The sequence below is a fragment of the Apium graveolens genome, chromosome 2, assembly GCF_009905375.1.
Source record: "Apium graveolens cultivar Ventura chromosome 2, ASM990537v1, whole genome shotgun sequence".
Taxonomy (NCBI): domain Eukaryota; kingdom Viridiplantae; phylum Streptophyta; class Magnoliopsida; order Apiales; family Apiaceae; genus Apium; species Apium graveolens.
In genome coordinates, this window is record NC_133648.1 from 290,903,686 (window position 1) to 290,923,553 (window position 19,868).

The 19,868-nt window shown below is 35.1% G+C and overlaps 1 protein-coding gene across 1 annotated transcript; it reads right to left on the bottom strand.

Moving 5' to 3' along the window:
• Positions 1-17,700: 17,700 nt before the first annotated feature.
• Positions 17,701-19,640, bottom strand: LOC141701963 (subtilisin-like protease SBT2.2). The gene is made up of 4 exons (XM_074505651.1): positions 19,521-19,640; positions 19,040-19,205; positions 18,279-18,581; positions 17,701-17,894 (listed from the first exon to the last, which is right to left on the bottom strand). Exons 1-4 carry the CDS (start codon positions 19,638-19,640, stop codon positions 17,701-17,703), a joined length of 783 nt encoding a protein of 260 aa, XP_074361752.1.
• Positions 19,641-19,868: the final 228 nt, after the last annotated feature.

The following is a 19,868-nucleotide window of genomic DNA, read 5'->3' on the forward strand; positions in this document are numbered from 1 at the left end:
CGATCCAAAGTTTTCTAAGATAGTATGTAAGTTGCTTCTATCTATTTATAGACTGAAGCAAGCCTCAAGGAGAATGAATATTCATTTTGATGAAACGGTCAAAGAGTTTGGCTTTATTCAAAATAAGGATGAACCATGTGTTTACTAGAAGGTTAGTGGGAGCCATGTGACATTCCTAGTATTATATGTAGATGACATATAACAAATAAGGAATGACATACCTTCTCTACAGGATGTTAAGACTTGGTTGAGAAATAGTTTCTCGGTGAAAGACTTAGGCGATGCTACCTATATATTAGGGATCAAGATCTATAGAGATAGATTGAAAAGATTAATCGACCTAGTCGGAGTACATACATTGATAAAATACTGCATCATTTTAGGATGCAGGAGATAAAGAAAGGATATATTTTGATGTCTCATGGGATAGTGATCTCAAAAGATAATTTCCCCTAGATCATTAGATGATAAGGGCCATTTAAAAAAGCTCCATATGCTTTAGCAATTGGATCTATAATATGTACAATGATATGGATTTATCCTGATGTTTCGTATGCTTTGAGCATGACGAGCAGATACCAGTCTAATCCATGTGAGGGTCACTGGATAATTTTCAAGAATATTCTTAAGTACTTAAATGGGACCAAAGATTTATTTTTCGTGTATGGAGAAGATAGGGAACTGGTTGTAAAGGGTTACACTGATACTAGTTTCTTAACCTAATTTCTGGATAGACAAGGATGATTATGTGTCTATGTCTGGTTTGCGTTTTATCTAAATATAAGTTATGTTAGCTGGAATGGTTCAAAGCAAGAACATTGATGATTCTATAATGGAAGCCGAATATATTGATACTCTTGAAACAGCCAAGGAGACTGTTTAAACATGTCCTTAGGCGATATCACCTTATTAATGAGATAAATGATCAAGGAGATATAAATATAAAGTGTATAGTACTGATAGTGTTGCAGACCCACTGACTCAGGCTTTGTCGTAGCAGAAGCACGATAGTCATACGAGTTCCATGAGTATTAGATACATGGGTGATTGGCTCTAGTGCAAGTGGGAGATTGTTAGTTTTTGTGCCCTAGAGACAACACTATGATGTTTTAGTTTAAGATATTAGGATTATTAATGTTTATGTTTTATCGATTATTCCCTTTATAATTTATAAATTCTTAATTTACTGCGATACAAATGTTTGATTAATAAATGTCCTTGGAATATGATATGCAATTCTATATCTCTAAGTACGTGACTTAGAAATGAGATTATGAGAATAGTATCAATATTCCTAAAGGTCCCTATTCGAGTATTATTATTAAGGGACAATAATAATGCATTAAGACTGGTGTTTTTGTTGACTGATGATCACATCTCATTGATCATAGGTATGATGATACTAAAGTCAAAAGCACTGGCAGATGTATATGTACATGGTGCTGGACTGACTTAATGTGAGATTCTACATGTCTGTTGTGTCATAAGTAATTCTCACAGTGATACTGATGTAATGGTCCTTAGACCAGAAGTCATTATATTTTTATACAAGAATTAATATACATTGATTCCATTAAAAGTTATCCTTGACCAGTTAATGATAAAAGTGTACATTGGGTATATTATGAATCATATGAGAAATATGAATGATCTAGATGAGATTTAACCCTCCTATTTTAGGAGTGATATTATTGGCCTCTTGTGTGAGGTAGACTATGAAATGCGTGGCCACGCTCAAATGTTGATTTGATATGATAGTCTACTCATTGATCAAGGAAACTTGGATTAAACTGTGATGAGGATGACACATTACATGCCTCTAGTTTAATCTATAATATTTGGTTAAAGGAATTATATTATATTGTACATTATTCACGAAAGGTTTAATCGATCACCGATTCAATTATTATTACTTAGGTAGCAATGATGTATTACTATATGCCGCTTATTGTTTACGATTTTAAATTAGATTTAAAATTTATTGCCAACGTAATAATAACCTATAGGGTCACACACTAAGAATGCTTGAAGGATTATTTAATTTAAATTGGATTTAAATTATATTAAAGTAATTCAAATTATTTATAATATTAATTAAGTCTGACGTAATTAATTAGATAAATTTTGATATTCGAATTTACTAATATTAATTATGAAATTCATTTGTTAAATAATTAAGCGTGACTTAATTATTATACAAATAGGAATTTCGAATTAATAATAACTCCTAATTAGTTAAGAGTTATAATTCTTATTATACTCTCTATATAATATCTCTTGTGTGGCTGATTTTGGATACAAGACTTTTACTAAAACCCTAGCCACCAAGGGAGAAGATGGAGAGAGCAAGAAGAAACGAGTTTGTGCTAGTACACATTCAATTCTTGTGTTCAAGCATTCGTGTGGATACCGATAGAGCGTAGATCGCGAGAGCGGGATGCGTTGTGATTGAACAAGTTTTGGATCTCAATTAGTCAACCAATTTGTAAAGCTTCTTAAGGTAAACAATCTGATCTACGAATTAAATATCTATTTTCCGCATGGATTCTGCGGTGGGTTTCAAAAATTCTGATTTTACACATTTTTAATTACTGTTTCCATTGCGTTTATGTTCTCAAAACCCAGCACTTACACGATTGCATTGGTCTTTGAGATTGCACCTAGCGTAAAAGCAGAGAACGTGGAAAGGGATTCAGAAATGTTCAATTCCAATGCAGTATTAGTTTTAACTTGCTTCATGATTCCTTTATTTCATCTGATCAAATAATATGTAGTACATTACACACAGAGTTCCTCTATAAGCTTCATATTATCCAGTGAAACACCATGGACAAGAGTTTCGAAAAGACAATTACTATTGCTGATCAATATCTTAAATTAATACTTTTATTTTCATCCAGTAATTCCACTTTTCACAGGGAAATGTGCTTATTAACTGTTATTGACCAACATCCTTCCACTCGGAATGCCTCGCTCATTAGTATATGGATAGTCTTTTGAAAGAGGGAAATTGTATGGCCAACTTTGAGTTTCTATAAGAATTTTAAAATCAAAATGGTTAGAATACTGACAATAAAATGCAAGTATGTACCTCTATATGTGTGCGGAATTTCCATGTATCAAATCGAGGGATAACCTCATGTTTAGCATCTGATTATAGTTTAAGGGGACTCCCATTTTCTATGGAATTTAAATAAATGAAAACAGGGCCAAATCCATTTTCTGCAACTCTACTTTTCTAAACTTATCTCTAGTGATATTCCAGTATAATGAGTACTAAAGAAAATCTGAAAATGATAACATATTATTAAAACTATAAGTACAATACATAATAATTATAATACACATCATAATTATAAAAACTTTTGAGATGAGGCCATGGATATTAAATCATTACTCATTATCTAAGGTTAGACATTATTAAGTAAATCCATGCACCCAACATATGATCATTGAGACTAAAAGTTATGCCTTTTGAATAATCTATATCAAATCAAAAACTTGAAAAATATTATAAAATACGATACAAATAAACCTGTTAGATATATTTGATAATGTCATGGCTAATATGATTTATGTTTAGTTTTCAGATCTTACTTAAACAGGATGAATCAGTACTTACTGGAAATCAGGACTTAAGGATATCAGTACTTATATTATCAGGAGATAATCATCAGAAGATGGATATCAGAACTTAAGTACTGAAGGACGTTCAGATAAGGAAAGCAGCTGATTTACAGGAAGAGAAGATCGAGACAAACATAAGTAGAGATATGCATGAAGAAGGAATTCTATGAAGAATAGAATACTTGGAATAAAAGATATCTAATTGATATATTTTAGGAAGCAGAATTATATTCCATATCAATTAGCGATTATCTTGTAACTGTGTAGTATATAAACACAGATATAGGGTTTATACTATAAGTGTTATCACATTCGAGAAGATTATTTAATATAACCCTAGCAGCTCTCGTGATATTTGTTCATCATTGAGAGAGAACAGTTCCATACTGTAACAGAGTTTATTGATTCAATAAAGTTTGTTTTCTGTTACTTGAGTTATTAAAGTTCGATTTGATTGTACTATACACTGTATTCACCCCCTCTACAGTGTGTGTGTGACCTAACAAGTGATATCAGAGCTAATCTGTTAATGCATAAACAGTTTAAGATCCAAACAAAATCATGTCTGAAACAGAGACTCCAACTAAGCCCACCAAAACTGAAGAACCTCCAAAGACACAAATTCAAAGCCGATATGAGACTATTAGAGTTCCCATATTGAGATCATCTGAATATCCCATATGGAAGGTGAGGATGACCATGTTTCTGGAAGCGACAGATCCAGAATATCTGGATAGAATCAAGGAAGGGCCTCACAAACCAACCAAGCTCGTTGTTGCAGTTGCAGGTGAAGCAGCAAAGACTGTACCAAAGGAGAAGAGTGATTACACTGCTGAAGATATCGCATCAATTGCTAAGGATGCTAAGGTACGACACTTACTGCATAGTGCCATTGATAATATAATGTCAAACAGGGTAATAAACTGCAAGACTGCAAAGGAGATATGGGATGCCTTGGAAACAAGATGTCATGGAACTGATACGATTAAGAAGAACAGGAAGACAATTCTCACTCAAGAGTATGAACACTTTGACTCAAAGGCTAATGAGTCATTGACTGATTTATATGATAGATTTGTCAAACTCTTGAATGATTTGTCACTGGTTGATAAGGAGTATGAACTTGAAGACTCAAACCTTAAATTCCTGTTAGCTCTTCCTGAATGCTGGAATTTGAAGGCAACAATAATAAGAGATAACTATAATCTTAATGAAACAACTCTTGATGAAATTTATGGAATGCTCAAGACTCATGAACTTGAGATGGAACAAAGAAGCAAGAGGAAAGGAGGAAAGTCAAAGACAGTTGCTCTTAAGGCTGAAGAAGAATCCCCCAAGGCAGCTACCTCAAGGAAAGACAAGGGTAAAGCTCTTTTCACAAAGTCTGATACTGAGTCATCAAGTTTTGAAAGTAATGATGACTCAGAATCTGAAAGCTTGCCTGAGACAGATGCTGATGAAGAGATGATGAAGCTGTGTGCTCTTATGGTGAAAGGGATCACAAAGATTGCATACAGGAAGTTCAGGAAGGGAAAGAAGTTTTCCAGGAAAGGCACAAGTTCTGATAAGAAGAATTTCTGAAAATCTGATAGCAGAGGAGGAAAGTCTGACAGAGGAGATTATACAAATGTCAAATGCTACAACTGTGGTGAGAAAGGCCACATATCTCCTGATTGCAAGAAAGTGAAGAGTGACAAAGGCAAGGCTCTTATCACAAAGAAGAAAAGCTGGGCAGACATCTCAGATTCTGAAAGTGAGGAGAATTATGCCTTGATGGCAAATGCTGATAAAGCAAGTGCTGAAAGCAGTTCTGAAGCTGCTGAATCAAAGGTACCTCAAACTACTTATGCTTTTCATACTGATGATATTAATGAGTTGAGAAAATATCTTAAGACCATGTTTATTAGTTATATAGATCAAACTTTAACATGTGAAAGATTAACTTCTGAAAACCTGGCTTTTAAGAAAAGAAATGATTTCTTAAAAAATGAGTTAGTTATGTTCCATCAAACTCAGAAAGATAGAGATAATGCTTTTTATGTTAGGGATGAAGTGCTAAAAATGAATGAATCTCTAAAAGCTGAGTTAGAAAAGGAAAGAGAGGTTATCAGGACTTGGACTAACTATGGCAGAACAACTCAGAATCTGTTAAGTAGTGAAAACTGGAAAGAGGGCTTAGGTTATGGAGAGGATAAGAATGATGAAGGAACTGTAGATGTTAAGCCTATAGCTGTTAAACAAAAATCTAAGCTAAAGCCTGTTAAGTTTGTAACTGTAAAGTCTGATAATGAGAAATCAGAAGTTAAAAAGGAATTAACTTCTGACAAACTAAAACAGGAAAAGACAACTGAAGTAAACGTAGGTTTAATGACTAAGAAGCAGCTTAAGCATAAGCTGAAAGATGTTAAGAATGCAAACAAGGAAAAATCACCTAGGAAAATAGGAATGGAAAGGAAGGTGTGAATCAAACCAACGATTATAAGCCTGTTCCTGATGCTCCTAGGAAAACGTGTCATAACTGTGGAAGTTCTAACCATTTGGCTTATTTTTGCAGGAAAAATAAGAACATAAACTCCTTACCTTCAAAGTCAGGAGTTAAGAGTCAGTCTGTTAGATATAAGCCACAAAATCCTTATTTTTATTGTGGTAGTTTATGGCATTCCATTTATACTTGTAAGGAATATCATAGTTTGTACTATGATTATTATCAAATAAAACCTTCTTTAAAGAAAGTTTCCATTTTTCCTTCTAGTGTAAATTCTGATAAGAAAAATGTTAACATAAATTCTGATGTTAAATCCGCTGCAAATGTTAACAAACTTAATAAGGCCAAAGGATCCAAGCAAGTCTGGGTCCTTAAAACTAATCATTAGTGGTCTTTGTGATTGCAGGGCAACAGGAAAAACATCCTAGTTCAGGACGGTGGATGTTCAGGACATATGACTGGAAATAAAGCCCTGCTATCAGACTTTGTGGAGAAGGCTGGCCCAAGTGTTTCTTATGGAGATGGAAACATTGGAAAAACATTGGGATATGGCAATATTAATCTTGGGAATGTCATTATTAAAGAAGTAGCTCTGGTCTCAGGACTTAAACACAATCTGCTGAGTGTCAGTCAAATCTGTGACAGAGGTTATCATGTGGATTTCTTTGAAGAACACTGTGAAGTTATAAGTAAATCTACAGGCAAAGTTGTTCTGAAAGGATACAGGCGTGGTAACATTTATGAAGCCAAGCTTTCAACAAGTATTGATGGTTCTGCAATCTGCCTGATGAGTAGAGCATCAATTGAAGAAAGCTGGAATTGGCACAAGAAACTTTCTCATTTAAATTTCAACAATATAAATGAGTTGGTTAAGAAAGATCTTGTGAGAGGACTTCCAAAGTCAGTATTTGCTCCTGATGGCCTTTGTGATTCTTGTCAGAAGGCTAAACAAAGGAAATCTTCATTTTAGAGCAAGACTGAATCATCAATTCTTGAGCCTTATCACCTACTACATGTTGATCTATTTGGTCCAGTAAATGTCATGTCTATTGCAAAGAAGAAATATGCTATGGTTATAGTGGATGAGTTCACCAGATACACATGGGTGTATTTCTTGCACACTAAAAGTGAAACTGCATCTATCTTGATTGATCATGTCAGGCAACTGGATAAATTGGTCAAAGATTCTATGAAAATAATAAGGAGTGATAATGGTACTGAGTTCAAGAATTTGATAATGGAAGAGTTCTGCAAAAACTATGGAATCAAGCAGGAATTTTCTGCTCCTGGAATTCCACAGCAAAATGGAGTTGTTGAAAGGAAGAATAGAACTCTCATTGAAGCTGCACGTACAATGCTTGATGAAGCAAAGCTTCCAACCTATTTCTGGGCTGAAGCTGTGCAGACTGCTTGTTTTACTCAGAATCCAACACTCATCAACAAGCAGGGAAAGACACCATATGAGACGGTGAAGAAAAAGAAGCCAAATCTGAAGTATTTTCATGTATTTGGATGCAAGTGTTTTGTTCTTAAGACTCATCCTGAACAGCTATCCATGTTTGATCTAAAAGCTGATGAAGGGATCTTTGTTGGATATCCACTTTCCACAAAAGCCTTCAGAGTCTATAACTTGAGAACAAGAGTGGTCATGGAGTCTATCAATGTCTCTTTTGATGATAAGAAGAATACTGGACTTGAAGATTTTATTGATCATGATCAGCTGAGATTTGAAAATGAAGACTCAAATTCTGATACTGAAAATCCTGACAATCTAAATCCCGATACTGCAAACTCTGATGGATTAAACTCTGATATTATTGAAACTGTGGTAACTACGCCAAAGGAAGATGCACCTATGCAGGGGGAGCATACTCAAGATATTACCACATCTCAAGAAGCATCAGAACATACATCTGGCTCTTCAAGTTCTGATTCGTCAAGTTCTGATAAGCTAATTTCTGAAAATTCTGAAAATCTAAATTCTGAAAAATCCAACTCCGAGAGCATAGTTTCAGGGGGAGCATCAGAAAATGAGAATGAAGACAGCATGGATCATGGGGGAGCATCCAGTTCTAGAGAAAACCTTCCATCTGCAAGGAAGTGGACTAAATCACATACACCTGATTTAATAATTGGAAATCCTGATGCAGGTGTCAGAACTAGAAAAGCTACTTCAAGTGAATGTCTTTACAATTCTTTTCTTTCTCAGACTGAGCCAAAGAAAGTGGAAGAAACTCTTCAAGATGCTGATTGGGTGCAAGCAATGCAGGAAGAGTTAAATGAATTTGAAAGAAACAAAGTCTGGACCCTAGTGCCAAGACCAAAGAATACATCTGTTGTTGGTACAAAATGGGTATTCAGAAACAAAACTGATAGTGATGGCATAATTACAAGGAATAAGGCAAGGCTGGTTGAAAAAGGATATTCTCAACATGAGGGAATTGATTATGATGAAACATTTGCACCAGTTGCTAGATTGGAAGCCATAAGGATATTTTTGGCTTATGCTGCTCACAAAAAGTTTACTGTCTTTCAAATGGATGTGAAAAGTGCTTTTCTCAATGGAGAATTGGAGGAAGAAGTATATGTTGAACAACTTCCAGGCTTTGTAGATACCAAATATCCAGATTATGTCTACAAGCTTGATAAAGCACTTTATGGACTTAAGCAAGCTCCAAGAGCATGGTATGAGACTCTAGCTCAGTTTCTTCTGGAAAGTGGATTTAACAGAGGAACTATAGACAAAATACTGTTCTACCTCAACCATGGAAAGGACTTACTTCTGGTCCAGATATATGTTGATGATATCATCTTTGGTTCTACAAATGACAGACTTTGCAAGAAGTTTGCCAAACTGATGCAGTCAAGATATCAAATGAGTATGATGGGGGAGCTTAGCTATTTTCTGGGCCTTCAAGTCAAGCAGAATGAAGAGGACACTTTTATTTGTCAAGCTAAGTACACCAGAAATTTGCTGAAGAAATTTGGAATGCAAGATTGTTCAAGTGCATCCACTCACATGGCCACTGCAACAAAATTGGACAAGGATACTGGTAAATCAGTAGATATTACTGATTACAGAGGTATGATTGGCTCTCTACTCTATCTAACTGCTAGTAGACCTGATATCATGTATGCTACCTGTCTTTGTGCAAGATTTCAAGCAGATCCAAGAGAACCTCACTTAACAGCTGTGAAAAGAATTTTCAAGTATCTTAAAGGAACAGCTGATCTTGGATTGTGGTATCCCAGAGAATCAGATTTTAAACTAATAGGTTACTCAGATGCAGATTTTGCAGGTTGCAAAATTGACAGGAAAAGCACAAGTGGAAGCTGCCAGTTTCTTGGAGGCAGATTGGTTTCTTGGTTTAGCAAGAAACAAAAGTCAATTTCCACATCAACTGCAGAAGCAGAGTACATTGCTGTAGGAAGCTGTTGTGCACAGATTCTTTGGATGAAGAATCAGTTACTGGATTATGGGTTAACATATTTTAAAATCCCTATTTACTGTGATAATTAAAGTGCTATTGCTATGACAGGTAATCCAGTTCAACAATCAATGACCAAGCACATCAGCATTAGGTACCACTTCATAAGGGAACATGTGGATGAAGGTACAGTGGAATTGCACTTTGTTCCAACAGATCAACAACTAGCAGATATCTTCACAAAACCACTGTATGAAGCTACTTTTACAAGATTGGTAAATGAACTTGGAATGGTTTCAGGTTCTTTCTCTAAATCTGCTTAGTTTTGTTCTGATGCATCAGACTTTATGATCAGTATTTACAGAAATTACTCTCTTTGTGTATTCTATGCTTAATTGAAAATTGCTTAAGTACTGACTGGTGACTGATGTGACTTACTAAACTCTGATTGTGATATGTCTGTTTATGTAACTATTCTATCCTATGAGGATACCTGTGCTAGATGTTGACCTAGTAATCTTCAATATACTAGAGATCCCATGTTAGAAGTAATTATTTATGTGGAAATCCATTGACACAAGCAAATTCTGATATTGAGCTTAGTTAAGTTTACTTTGTCTATCTTATTACTAAGTCAAAAACTAGAATAATGCTTCTCATCTGTTAAGTTCTGGTGTTAGTAAATCTGCTGAATGTACTAAGTGCTGATAAACCTCACTTATCAAAAGAAAAAGGAAAAAAAAAAAAAATCAGGTACTCCTTTGAGGTCTAGAGTAAAAATGTGGAAGGGACGACCCAAGTGCATTGCTGGTATTAAGTAATATGCATCAAAAAAAGCAAAATATTTTCTTGGTGACTTTTCACACTCTATGATTACTGGAGAAATACTCTGATAATAGCATAAATTCTGATAAGCAGTCGTGACTCACTTACATAGAGAAGCCACTGTAAAATGGAATTTAAAAAGATGCACAAAATTAGCACAAAACAGTTGAGGTGGACTCAAGCATGAACTCATTCAATAGTAGGCTTCAGAATAATGATAGATTTTTAGTAAAGTTTTAGTTATACCTTATTTCTAAGATGTACTGAAGTGAATCAGACTTAACTCTTTGTCTGATATTTAGCTTAATGCACACACTAAACACTCCATATGAATAATGAAATTTACTGTGGTGATCTATGTTATTTTAGATGAACAGTTTATGTGTCACATTGCATAAATTCTGAGGACAAGTTCTGATGAACGTTCTGATGATTAAGTTCTGAAGAATCTAAATCAGAATTTGTGTGAAGAATTACAAAGATAGGCATTCATTTTTCGAGTTAAGAAATCATGTTCTGATAACTGTTAAGTTCTGATATAAGTCTAAGTTATGATATTAAATTATGATCCTTTACTTGACTTATCTGTGGATAAAATCTAAAAACAGTCTCATTTTAAATCAGAATATGTTCAGACGGAATATTAACAGTCACTATAATTAGGGATAGTGGTCCACGTACATGCACAGTAATTCTTACTTGTTACTTATGCGCATTAAACCCTGTCTTACACTTCCAATGACTGTTTTTCGTCTTCCAAGTTTAGGGAGACGAGGTAGAATTAATTCTACCTGTCAGCATTAAATTCCTTACGTCTCCTGGCATTCTCTTGCCTATATAAACAACCACTTCACATCAACCTATACATCAATTCTTTTCTCACAAACTCACCTTCATTTTCTTCATACACAACATCATGGTTAACTACAATATATTTTTAAACTATGAAACATTCAACATGGAGCTGAGCTGTGAAGCCTGGCAGCGGGAATGGCACGTCACTGCCATTCCTGATGAGATTTGGGACTCTGTTCCCCAGGAGGTCCTAACCCACCTCCTGTTCTTTTACATGGACTACCATCGCCATCTGGAGCGATTGGAGGAGGAAAGGCTGGAAGCTCTCCGCCAGCAAGAGCGAATCATCAGACTCACTATTCTTTTTGTAGAGAGTAGGAAGAAGAAACAATTTTTTTTCTTCTTCCTGTTTTTCTTCATCGTCAGCTTTGCCCTGCTTCTTGAGCTAGGACAAAGGCTGTTGATGTTAGGTTTAGCAGCTTAGGACAATCTTGTACAGCTCTGATGTAATTTAAATTTCATGAATGTATTATCTTAATATATTAATGGAATTTCTATTTTTTTTCAAGTTATTGTCTCTGAGATGTTTGTAACTTAAATGCAATGATAAATCGTGATATATCCATGTTCTGATGATCATTTCTATTTGAATTTAAATTAAGTTCTGATCTTACAATATCAGTACTTATTTACTTGATTTATTTTGGTCATTATCATACTTGAATTTTTTATCAGAATATTGGTGTTGCAGTGAAAAAAATTGAATAAGTGGGGACAGTTTCAATTTTGAATTAAAACTGATTTACCTCGATTAATGGAATTACTGGGTAAGTGGAACGGTTTTTCCTTGAAAAACTGCAAGTGGGTAAGTAATGATTACTGTTTTCCCGTGCCCATTAACTATTCATTATTACTGCATGTTTGACAGGTGTCCAACGGTTATATTTTTTTACCAAGTATAAGTAAGAGAGAGAGAAGATTATACAATCTTTTATTTACTTTTACACTTTATCTCTCTTTCTTTGCTTTTACTCTCTTTCATCTCCTGACGTTGGTTTTTCATATAAACATTTTATCAAACACCTAACATGTAACTCTTCATTTTCGATTTTTCTCATGACACCTAAGGATTTGATCATTGATGGAGCTAAGTTCGTTCCAAATAACTATGCTGCAATTCTCGATCATGCTAAAGCTCCGTCTGAGCTGTATTTTGTACAAGATCTTCTTGCACACAGTAAAATTGGGTATGCATTGACCCAGCCTTCAGTCTTTTCAAGCCAACAAGTTCTGACGTTTTGGCGGACTGGGCACTTTGATAATGGTGGTACAAACGGTACTCCCAGTATTGTTTTCGAAGTGGATGATTCTACACATGTGGTAACTCCTGGTACAATTCGCAAGGCCCTACATTTACCAGAAGGATGTACTTTTTCAACCTCGGAGGAATCAGCTCTTCAAGAGTTAATGGCCAGTTTGGGGTATGAGCAGAGTTTGGCAAAGCTTGGTCAGTTGAAACGGGCTCATATCATAAAGCAATGGAGCTTCTTCTTCGAATACATCACTAAAGCTTTTGGGAATAAGTGTTCCAACTTTGATGTCATCCCTATAATGAGTCAGCACATCGGGTATGCTATCATTAACCAAACTCATTTTGATTTTGCAACTGCTGTGATAGGTTTTATTGGGGATAGGATGACAGAAGATAGGAATATTGTCTACTTTGCTAGATTTTGTCACCTTATTTATAATTACTGTTGTGTTGATGAACCCCAACCTACCACTAACTTAACTCCACCATTCAAAATCTCAAAACGAGCCTTTAATGATTTGGTAAATGCTGACCTCAAGAAAAGGGTGGTTAGACCTTTACAGATGTCTCAGTCTTTAAAACAGATCTTGGTAAATGATAATCCTGATAACTATATATCTGTTTATCCTGATGTCCAACCCACCTCCACATCTCAAACACCACAGCAACCATCAGAACATACCACTCATACTACTCAACCTACCCTCAGAACATATCTCAAATCATATCTCTCAACTTCACAGACAACTCAACCTTCATCCTCAGGACCTACTGTGAAGCCTTCATCTTCCAAGCCTAAGAGGACAAGAAAAAATTCTTCCAACCTACCTTTAACAGAGTTGCTTATATTGAGAAGACTCAAGAGGAACAACAATCTCAGATTAATGATATTTTGAAGAATCAAGCTTCTCAGCAATCTCAACTTGATGAAATCCAAGCCTCAGTGGAATTGCTTGTCTCTCTTCTCTTACGTGCTGATGCCAAAAAGGGGGAGAAAGTAATAAATTCCAAATGCAAAACTGATAAGACACTGAAGGGGAAGGATCATGAAAAAGATGACCAAGGAAACTCTGGAATGGGTGGAGGTCATAGTCAAGTTAGAGGTTTCTCATCAAGAAAAACTGAAATCACAAGTCACGGGACAAGTTCTGATGCTGGAAAAAGAATTACTTCTGCTACTGGTAAAAGGATAAGTTCTGATGAACTTTTGGATCTTGATGAAGAAATGTCAAGACATTTATTTCTTCAGGAAAATCTAGGAATGGACTTGGAGAGTCTAATGGAAGAAGAAGCCAGACTTAAATCAGAAAAAGTCAAAACTAAATCTGAAGCTTCTGGTAAAAAGAAACTTCCAAAACTCAAAGGCATTGTGATAAAAGAAAGGACAAATCCTGAAGCAACCATGGCTAAATCACAACTGCAGATAGATCTAAGGTCCAAGGGCAAAGAGAAATTTGGTGAACCTATCAAGGTTTATGTGCCTCCTGTGAGTGAAGAAATTACAGATGAAGATGATGATCTTGCTCTGACTTCAAGAAAAGTTTCTAAGACAACCTATGACATGGCTCAAGTTGTTCAGAGTCAAGAGATAGTTAGTTCTGATATTTCGAAGAAGCAAGTAACCTCTGACATAGCTCAAGTTAACTTGATATCAGAAGATAAATCAAAGGAAACCTCTGACATTGCTCATGTTAAACCTTCAAAGATACTCCTACCAGGATTCACTAAAGCTAAACAGACTCAACCTTTGAAGACTGCTGCAAGTGGTTTTGAAGCAAGAGTAATTACTGGAAAGGAAGCAAGAGATAAAACTGGATTGGGAAGTGCTGATGAAAGAAGAATACAGAACACTACCAATGATCCAACTTCCTTAAGTGAATCAGGTATTGGAGCAACTCCTGAGAGATTGAATCAACTAGAATCTGTGCAAATGGTTTACCATACCTACTTGAAAGAACACATCTTGTTGTACTTCATGACAGATGGTAGGGTTTATCATATAAGGGAAAATGCCATTCCACTGAAGTATTTTGAAGAACTGGAGCATGTATTGTTTTTACTTCAAGTGAATGACTCAATAACAGAAAGTGCTGCAAACTATTTAAAGAATCAGATTCAAAGACATAAAAGGCTTTATTCTGTTAAGTCTGACAGCACATATCTTCCAAAGTACAGAGATCACAAGGGTGATATAGTTGAAATGAAGCCCAACACTGCAAAGATTATAACTACCTTTCTGGGTTACAGGGCTGTGGAATTCAATCTTGAGTCTGATAAGGCATATTTGATCAGACTGGATCAGGATATAAGAAAAGCTAGAATTAATGATCTCAGGGCTGCAATCTTTCAAATTGGTGAAGATACTGCAGAACTTCAAGATGCTAAAAGGAGGATGATTGATGAACTCAGATATGCTGAGAGATGTTTGTTGAAGAACTATCTCAGAATAACTCCTGACATCAGAGAGATCAGAAGATGAAGCCAAGTTCAAGATCTACAACTGCTTAAATTCTGATATGAATACAGACTATAGTTGTTATCAGAAGTTAAATATTGGTAAAGCTTTAAGGACTGTAAGTTGTAGTTATCTAGTCAAATTCTCATGCATTTGTACTTAATGTTTTTGACATCATCAAATATCTGTTAAACTTGTATATTATGTTAATTTACAAGTTGGGGGAGATTGTTAGATATATTTGATAATGTCATGGTTAATATGATTGAAGTTTAGTTTTCAGATATTACTTAAACAGGATGAATCAGTACTTACTGGAAATCAGGACTTAAGGATATCAGTACTTATATTATCAGGAGATAATCATCGGAAGATGGATATCAGAACTTAAGTACTGAAGGACGTTCAGATAAGGAAAGCAGCTGATTTACAGGAAGAGAAGATCGAGACAAACATAAGTAGAGATATGCATGAAGAAGAAATTCTATGAAGAATAGAATACTTGGAATAAAAGATATCTGATTGATATATTTTGGGAAGCAGAATTATATTCCATATCAATTAGCGATTATCTTGTAACTGTGTAGTATATAAACACAGACATAGGGTTTACACTATAAGTGTTATCACATTCGAGAAGATTATTTAATATAACCCTAGCAGCTCTCGTGATATTTGTTCATCACTGAGAGAGAACAGTTCCATACTGTAACAGAGTTTATTGATTCAATAAAGTTTGTTTTCTATTACTTGAGTTATTAAAGTTCGATTTGATTGTACTATACACTGTATTCACCCCCTCTACAGTGTGTGTGTGACCTAACAAAACCAATCATAGTGATGGTGTTATTGTGATAACAAAACACAGACGCATATATAAACATTGAATTAAATATAAACATTCGAATACAATCAATGTTATATTCGTTTGCTTCCTAGAAATCAAAGATTAGACCAAATAAATATAACCATATCAACAATTATTAATAGAAAAACTTTGATACATCATCATTATATGACTTAGTAACGGTTTAAGATGAAGAAAGAGACGATGGTCAAGAGCAACAGCTTCATACCTTAAAACTGAGAAAAAATAAAAGTAAATACAAACTTAGTGCACGTTATCGATTATTGGAGATGATGGCATACCTGATTTGTCTATTAAAAATCGTTCTATCCCGCCAATAAATACAAATAAGCGATAAACTTCTTTGTTGCAGAGAATAAATATTTTCACTTATCCTATGAAGCTTTTATCTTACACTTGCTACATTAGGGTCTATAACAAAAGGATCAGAAAGAACATAAATTATTCTTAACGTGTAAGTAGACATGTTAGTATTTAATGGCAAAACCAATGTTATATAAATTCTTATTGCTCGTTATCTAGATGGACAGACATGAGGATCTATGTCACTGGGTTACAAACATGCACTTTCGGTTGTACTAACAGTTTTTTTGCAACGGATTGAGGCACTATAACCTTCACATACCAAAGTGTACTTTTTGTTATGTGGCTGGAATTGGAAAATGACTTTCGAACAAGGATAGGATGGGGATAGGATGGTGGCGTTCGGTCTAACTATAAACAGAATTTGTTTAATATGCAGGATAAGTGATGAATCTGTTGACCACCTCTTTCAAAGTTGTCGAAATGATGAGTATTATTACGATTCATCAAACTGCAAATATAGTGTTCGAAGAACAGATGATCAAACTACCCCGCAAAAATTATAAAAATGAATAGGAATTAGAATGAACAATATATTAACATGAAAGATGAGAGCAAAATCAATAGTATAAGAACTATTTATAGAACTGACTGAATAACTATTTTCCTCTATAGGTCATAGTACAACATCCCTCTCGGTAGCTTCAGATAGCTTTTGCTCCAATACAGGAAGAGCTTCTTCAACATAATTTCTTAGATTTCAAGAAAAAATCCCTCCAGAAAGCGCATCTGCATCGCTTTTATTCTGTAGTTTCCTCAAGAGTAAGCAACTTGTAATGCAAGGAATTAAAACAAATATTGTCTTTAGAGTAAACAATTTTCGAGAATTACGTTATAACATATCCAATTAAAGAGCTGCCAATTAATGTCCTAGAATAAAGTATGTAACCGAATACTTAAATATTGTACTACCTTTAGAATAAACACTTTTTGAGAATTATACTTTCCGTTCCTCAAAATTTGAAGCAATAATACCAAATTCCCCTGCTTTATGGCAGGAAGACTACACCACAACCAAATAGTAACACCAACAAAACCCGAAAATGATACTAACAACACTCGGTCACCCAAGAAATGCCTCAAAAATTGTAGAAGCAGTACCACCGTCTAAATATAAAATTAGAGGCATTAGCGACGACCATAATTGATGATGTCCACATAAGACTTGGATAAGTGATGTTAAATTTTAGGAAATTCAAAAGAATGAGATATCCTTTTGACTCTCTGAGCTGTAAGAGTTAATAATCCAACTACAATATTTGTTTAAAGAAGCATTTGGATTATGATATTGTGCAAAACAACAATCCAAATTTAAGAATGCTACTGTGAGAATCAATGTTTATAGATAACACAGGCAAACGATTCAGTTTGGTCTTGATATATGTTGTGCTTTACAAAACATGCACGTACATTTTATGACTATACAATTATGTAAAACGTGAACACCGTCGGAACCTGTTTTTCTCCGGTAGCAATAAAAAAATAACTTGGCTCCACACTAAGAGAAGCTCCGTAAGGAGCACTCCAACTAACACTGTAAGTCTAATATTCGGCAATGTTGATTACCATTCTTTGGACCATTCTAGATTGGTTGAGTTTTACGATTGTGATAGAATGCAAATTAAGGTCTGCCATGGTGGTCATCATGGACATACCACAGCTCTGGTCAGTATAATTAAGAACTACTGGTGCAGACCCATTCATGCCGCATAGGAATGACATATAATCATTGTAAGCTGCAATAGATGAAAGAAGAAAATTAAATTAAAATATATAGATGGAACAAAAGAAGATTCAAAAAATTCTGGAGAATGCAGAAGTTGTATTTATCTAGTTCAAATTTGCTAATGTAAAATGTTTCAAGGTTTGCATTTTGTGAATGATGAGCCTTATTCAAGCTGTCCACACTCTTTTTAAAAGAAACATTAGTCTTTTTTAATAAAAGCGATTAGGGGCAATTATCACAATGGAAGAGAAACAGTTTGAAGAGCAGACTATTCATCTTGGCGGGGAGATGTTAATTTTAGTACCTATAGTCGTGTAAGGGAATGTTAGGGGTATTTTATCTATTTCATCAGAATATATAGCCTAAAGGTGTTACAAACATATATGATCTTTACATTCTGAAGCAGAAAGATTACCCAAATTGAAGATAAGTCCTGGATTTAGTGTTGCAGTTGCATTCACAAACCCCCTCCCCATGTTAAATGGTGTTGCAGGGGACTCGCTCATATCTGGGTTGACATAAGTTCGTTGGGTCATTATAGGCCCACCATTCCTGTCAGACAAAGAAGTTTTCGTGGATAATGCCAATGCTATAGCTGAAGGGCTAAAGCTTGAATATTTGTTCTTGATCAAGGTTGTGAGGCCTGTGACATGGGGAGCAGCCATGCTTGTTCCAGACATCATTGCGAAGTTTTTCCCTACAAAAGTTATAACATCATTTCGAATAACTAAAATCATGTGAGATCACTGTTAATTCCTCTATTCAACACATGTTCTGAAAATTTACAAACTTCCAGGGCAATTTTTTATTTTCTTCATGTTTTCTAGGGGTGTTCAGTTTAGTACTGATGACATATTACACTAAAATTGGATTTATCTTTTCTTTTCACCAAGTCGATTGTAACTCTCAGAAACATCATAAGATATGTCATATTAAAAGGAAACAAAGACGGACTCTTTTAAAAATAAAATATGTAAGCACGTAACTCTTTTGTGCATATAAAAATAGGACTCGTAAACAGTTTTTCAATAGTGCTTGTCTCAAGTTTACCTAGGAACTCAAATAAGTCAGTGCCACCAGAACTCCAAGCAGCTCAGATGAAATTTGCTGGTGCGACCAGATTAGGTTTTAGTATGTTAGCATCATCAAGAAAACAGTTTTCTGGATCTGGTCCTCTAGTAGAATAATACATGATCTTTAGAGCCGAACTGCTGAAATTTGTTGTTACTCGGCCTGTAATGCACGCAACTGCTCCAAACTTAACAATCTGATTTGTATCCCCATCTCTCTCCAAGGAAGTGTTGTAGTATCGAAGTAGGATCTGCCATTTAAATAAAGAAATTGGTAGTAAATAGGATATTATATACATTTACCAAAATTCACACTAAACTATCAAGTTTTAGAAAATAAGAGTCTAGAATGAACACTCCAAAATTATAGGCAAACAAAAACCAACCTTGGAGTCTTCCGAAGTTGGAAATTTAATTCCAGGCAGTTCCATTGGTATCAGATTAAGCTGATAGCCGATAATAAAAGGATCCATGTGTTAGGGGTCTTTTATCTATTTGATCAGAATATATAGCCCAAAGGTGTTGCAAACATATATGATCTTTACATTCTGAAGCAGAAAGATTACCCAAATGAAGATAAGTCCTGGATATAGTGTTGCAGTTGCATTCACAAACCCACTCCCCATGTCAAATGGTATTGCAGGGGACTCGCTCATATCTGGGTTGGCATAAGTTCGTTGGGCCATTATAGGCCCACCATTCCTGTCAGACAAAGAAGTTGTCGTGGATAATGCCGATGTTATAGCTGACGGACTAAATCTTGGATATTTCTTCTTGATCAAGGATGTGAGGCCTGTGACATGGGAGCATCCATGCTTGTCCCAGACATCATTGTGAAGTTCTCCCCAACCAAAGTTATAGCATCATTTAGAATAAATAAAATCATGTGAGATCACTGTTAATTCCTCTATTCT

Coding starts and splice junctions, on each gene's coding strand:
- LOC141701963 (XM_074505651.1), bottom strand. CDS start 19,640: ATGGCCCAACGAACTTATGCCAACCCAGATATGAGCGAGTCCCCTGCA. Junction 19,206..19,520: donor CAGGACTTATCTTCATTTGG/GTAATCTTTCTG, acceptor TTTAAATGGCAG/ATCCTACTTCGATACTACAA. Junction 17,895..18,278: donor TAATCTTTCTGCTTCAGAAT/GTAAAGATCATA, acceptor CATCTATTGCAG/CTTACAATGATTATATGTCA.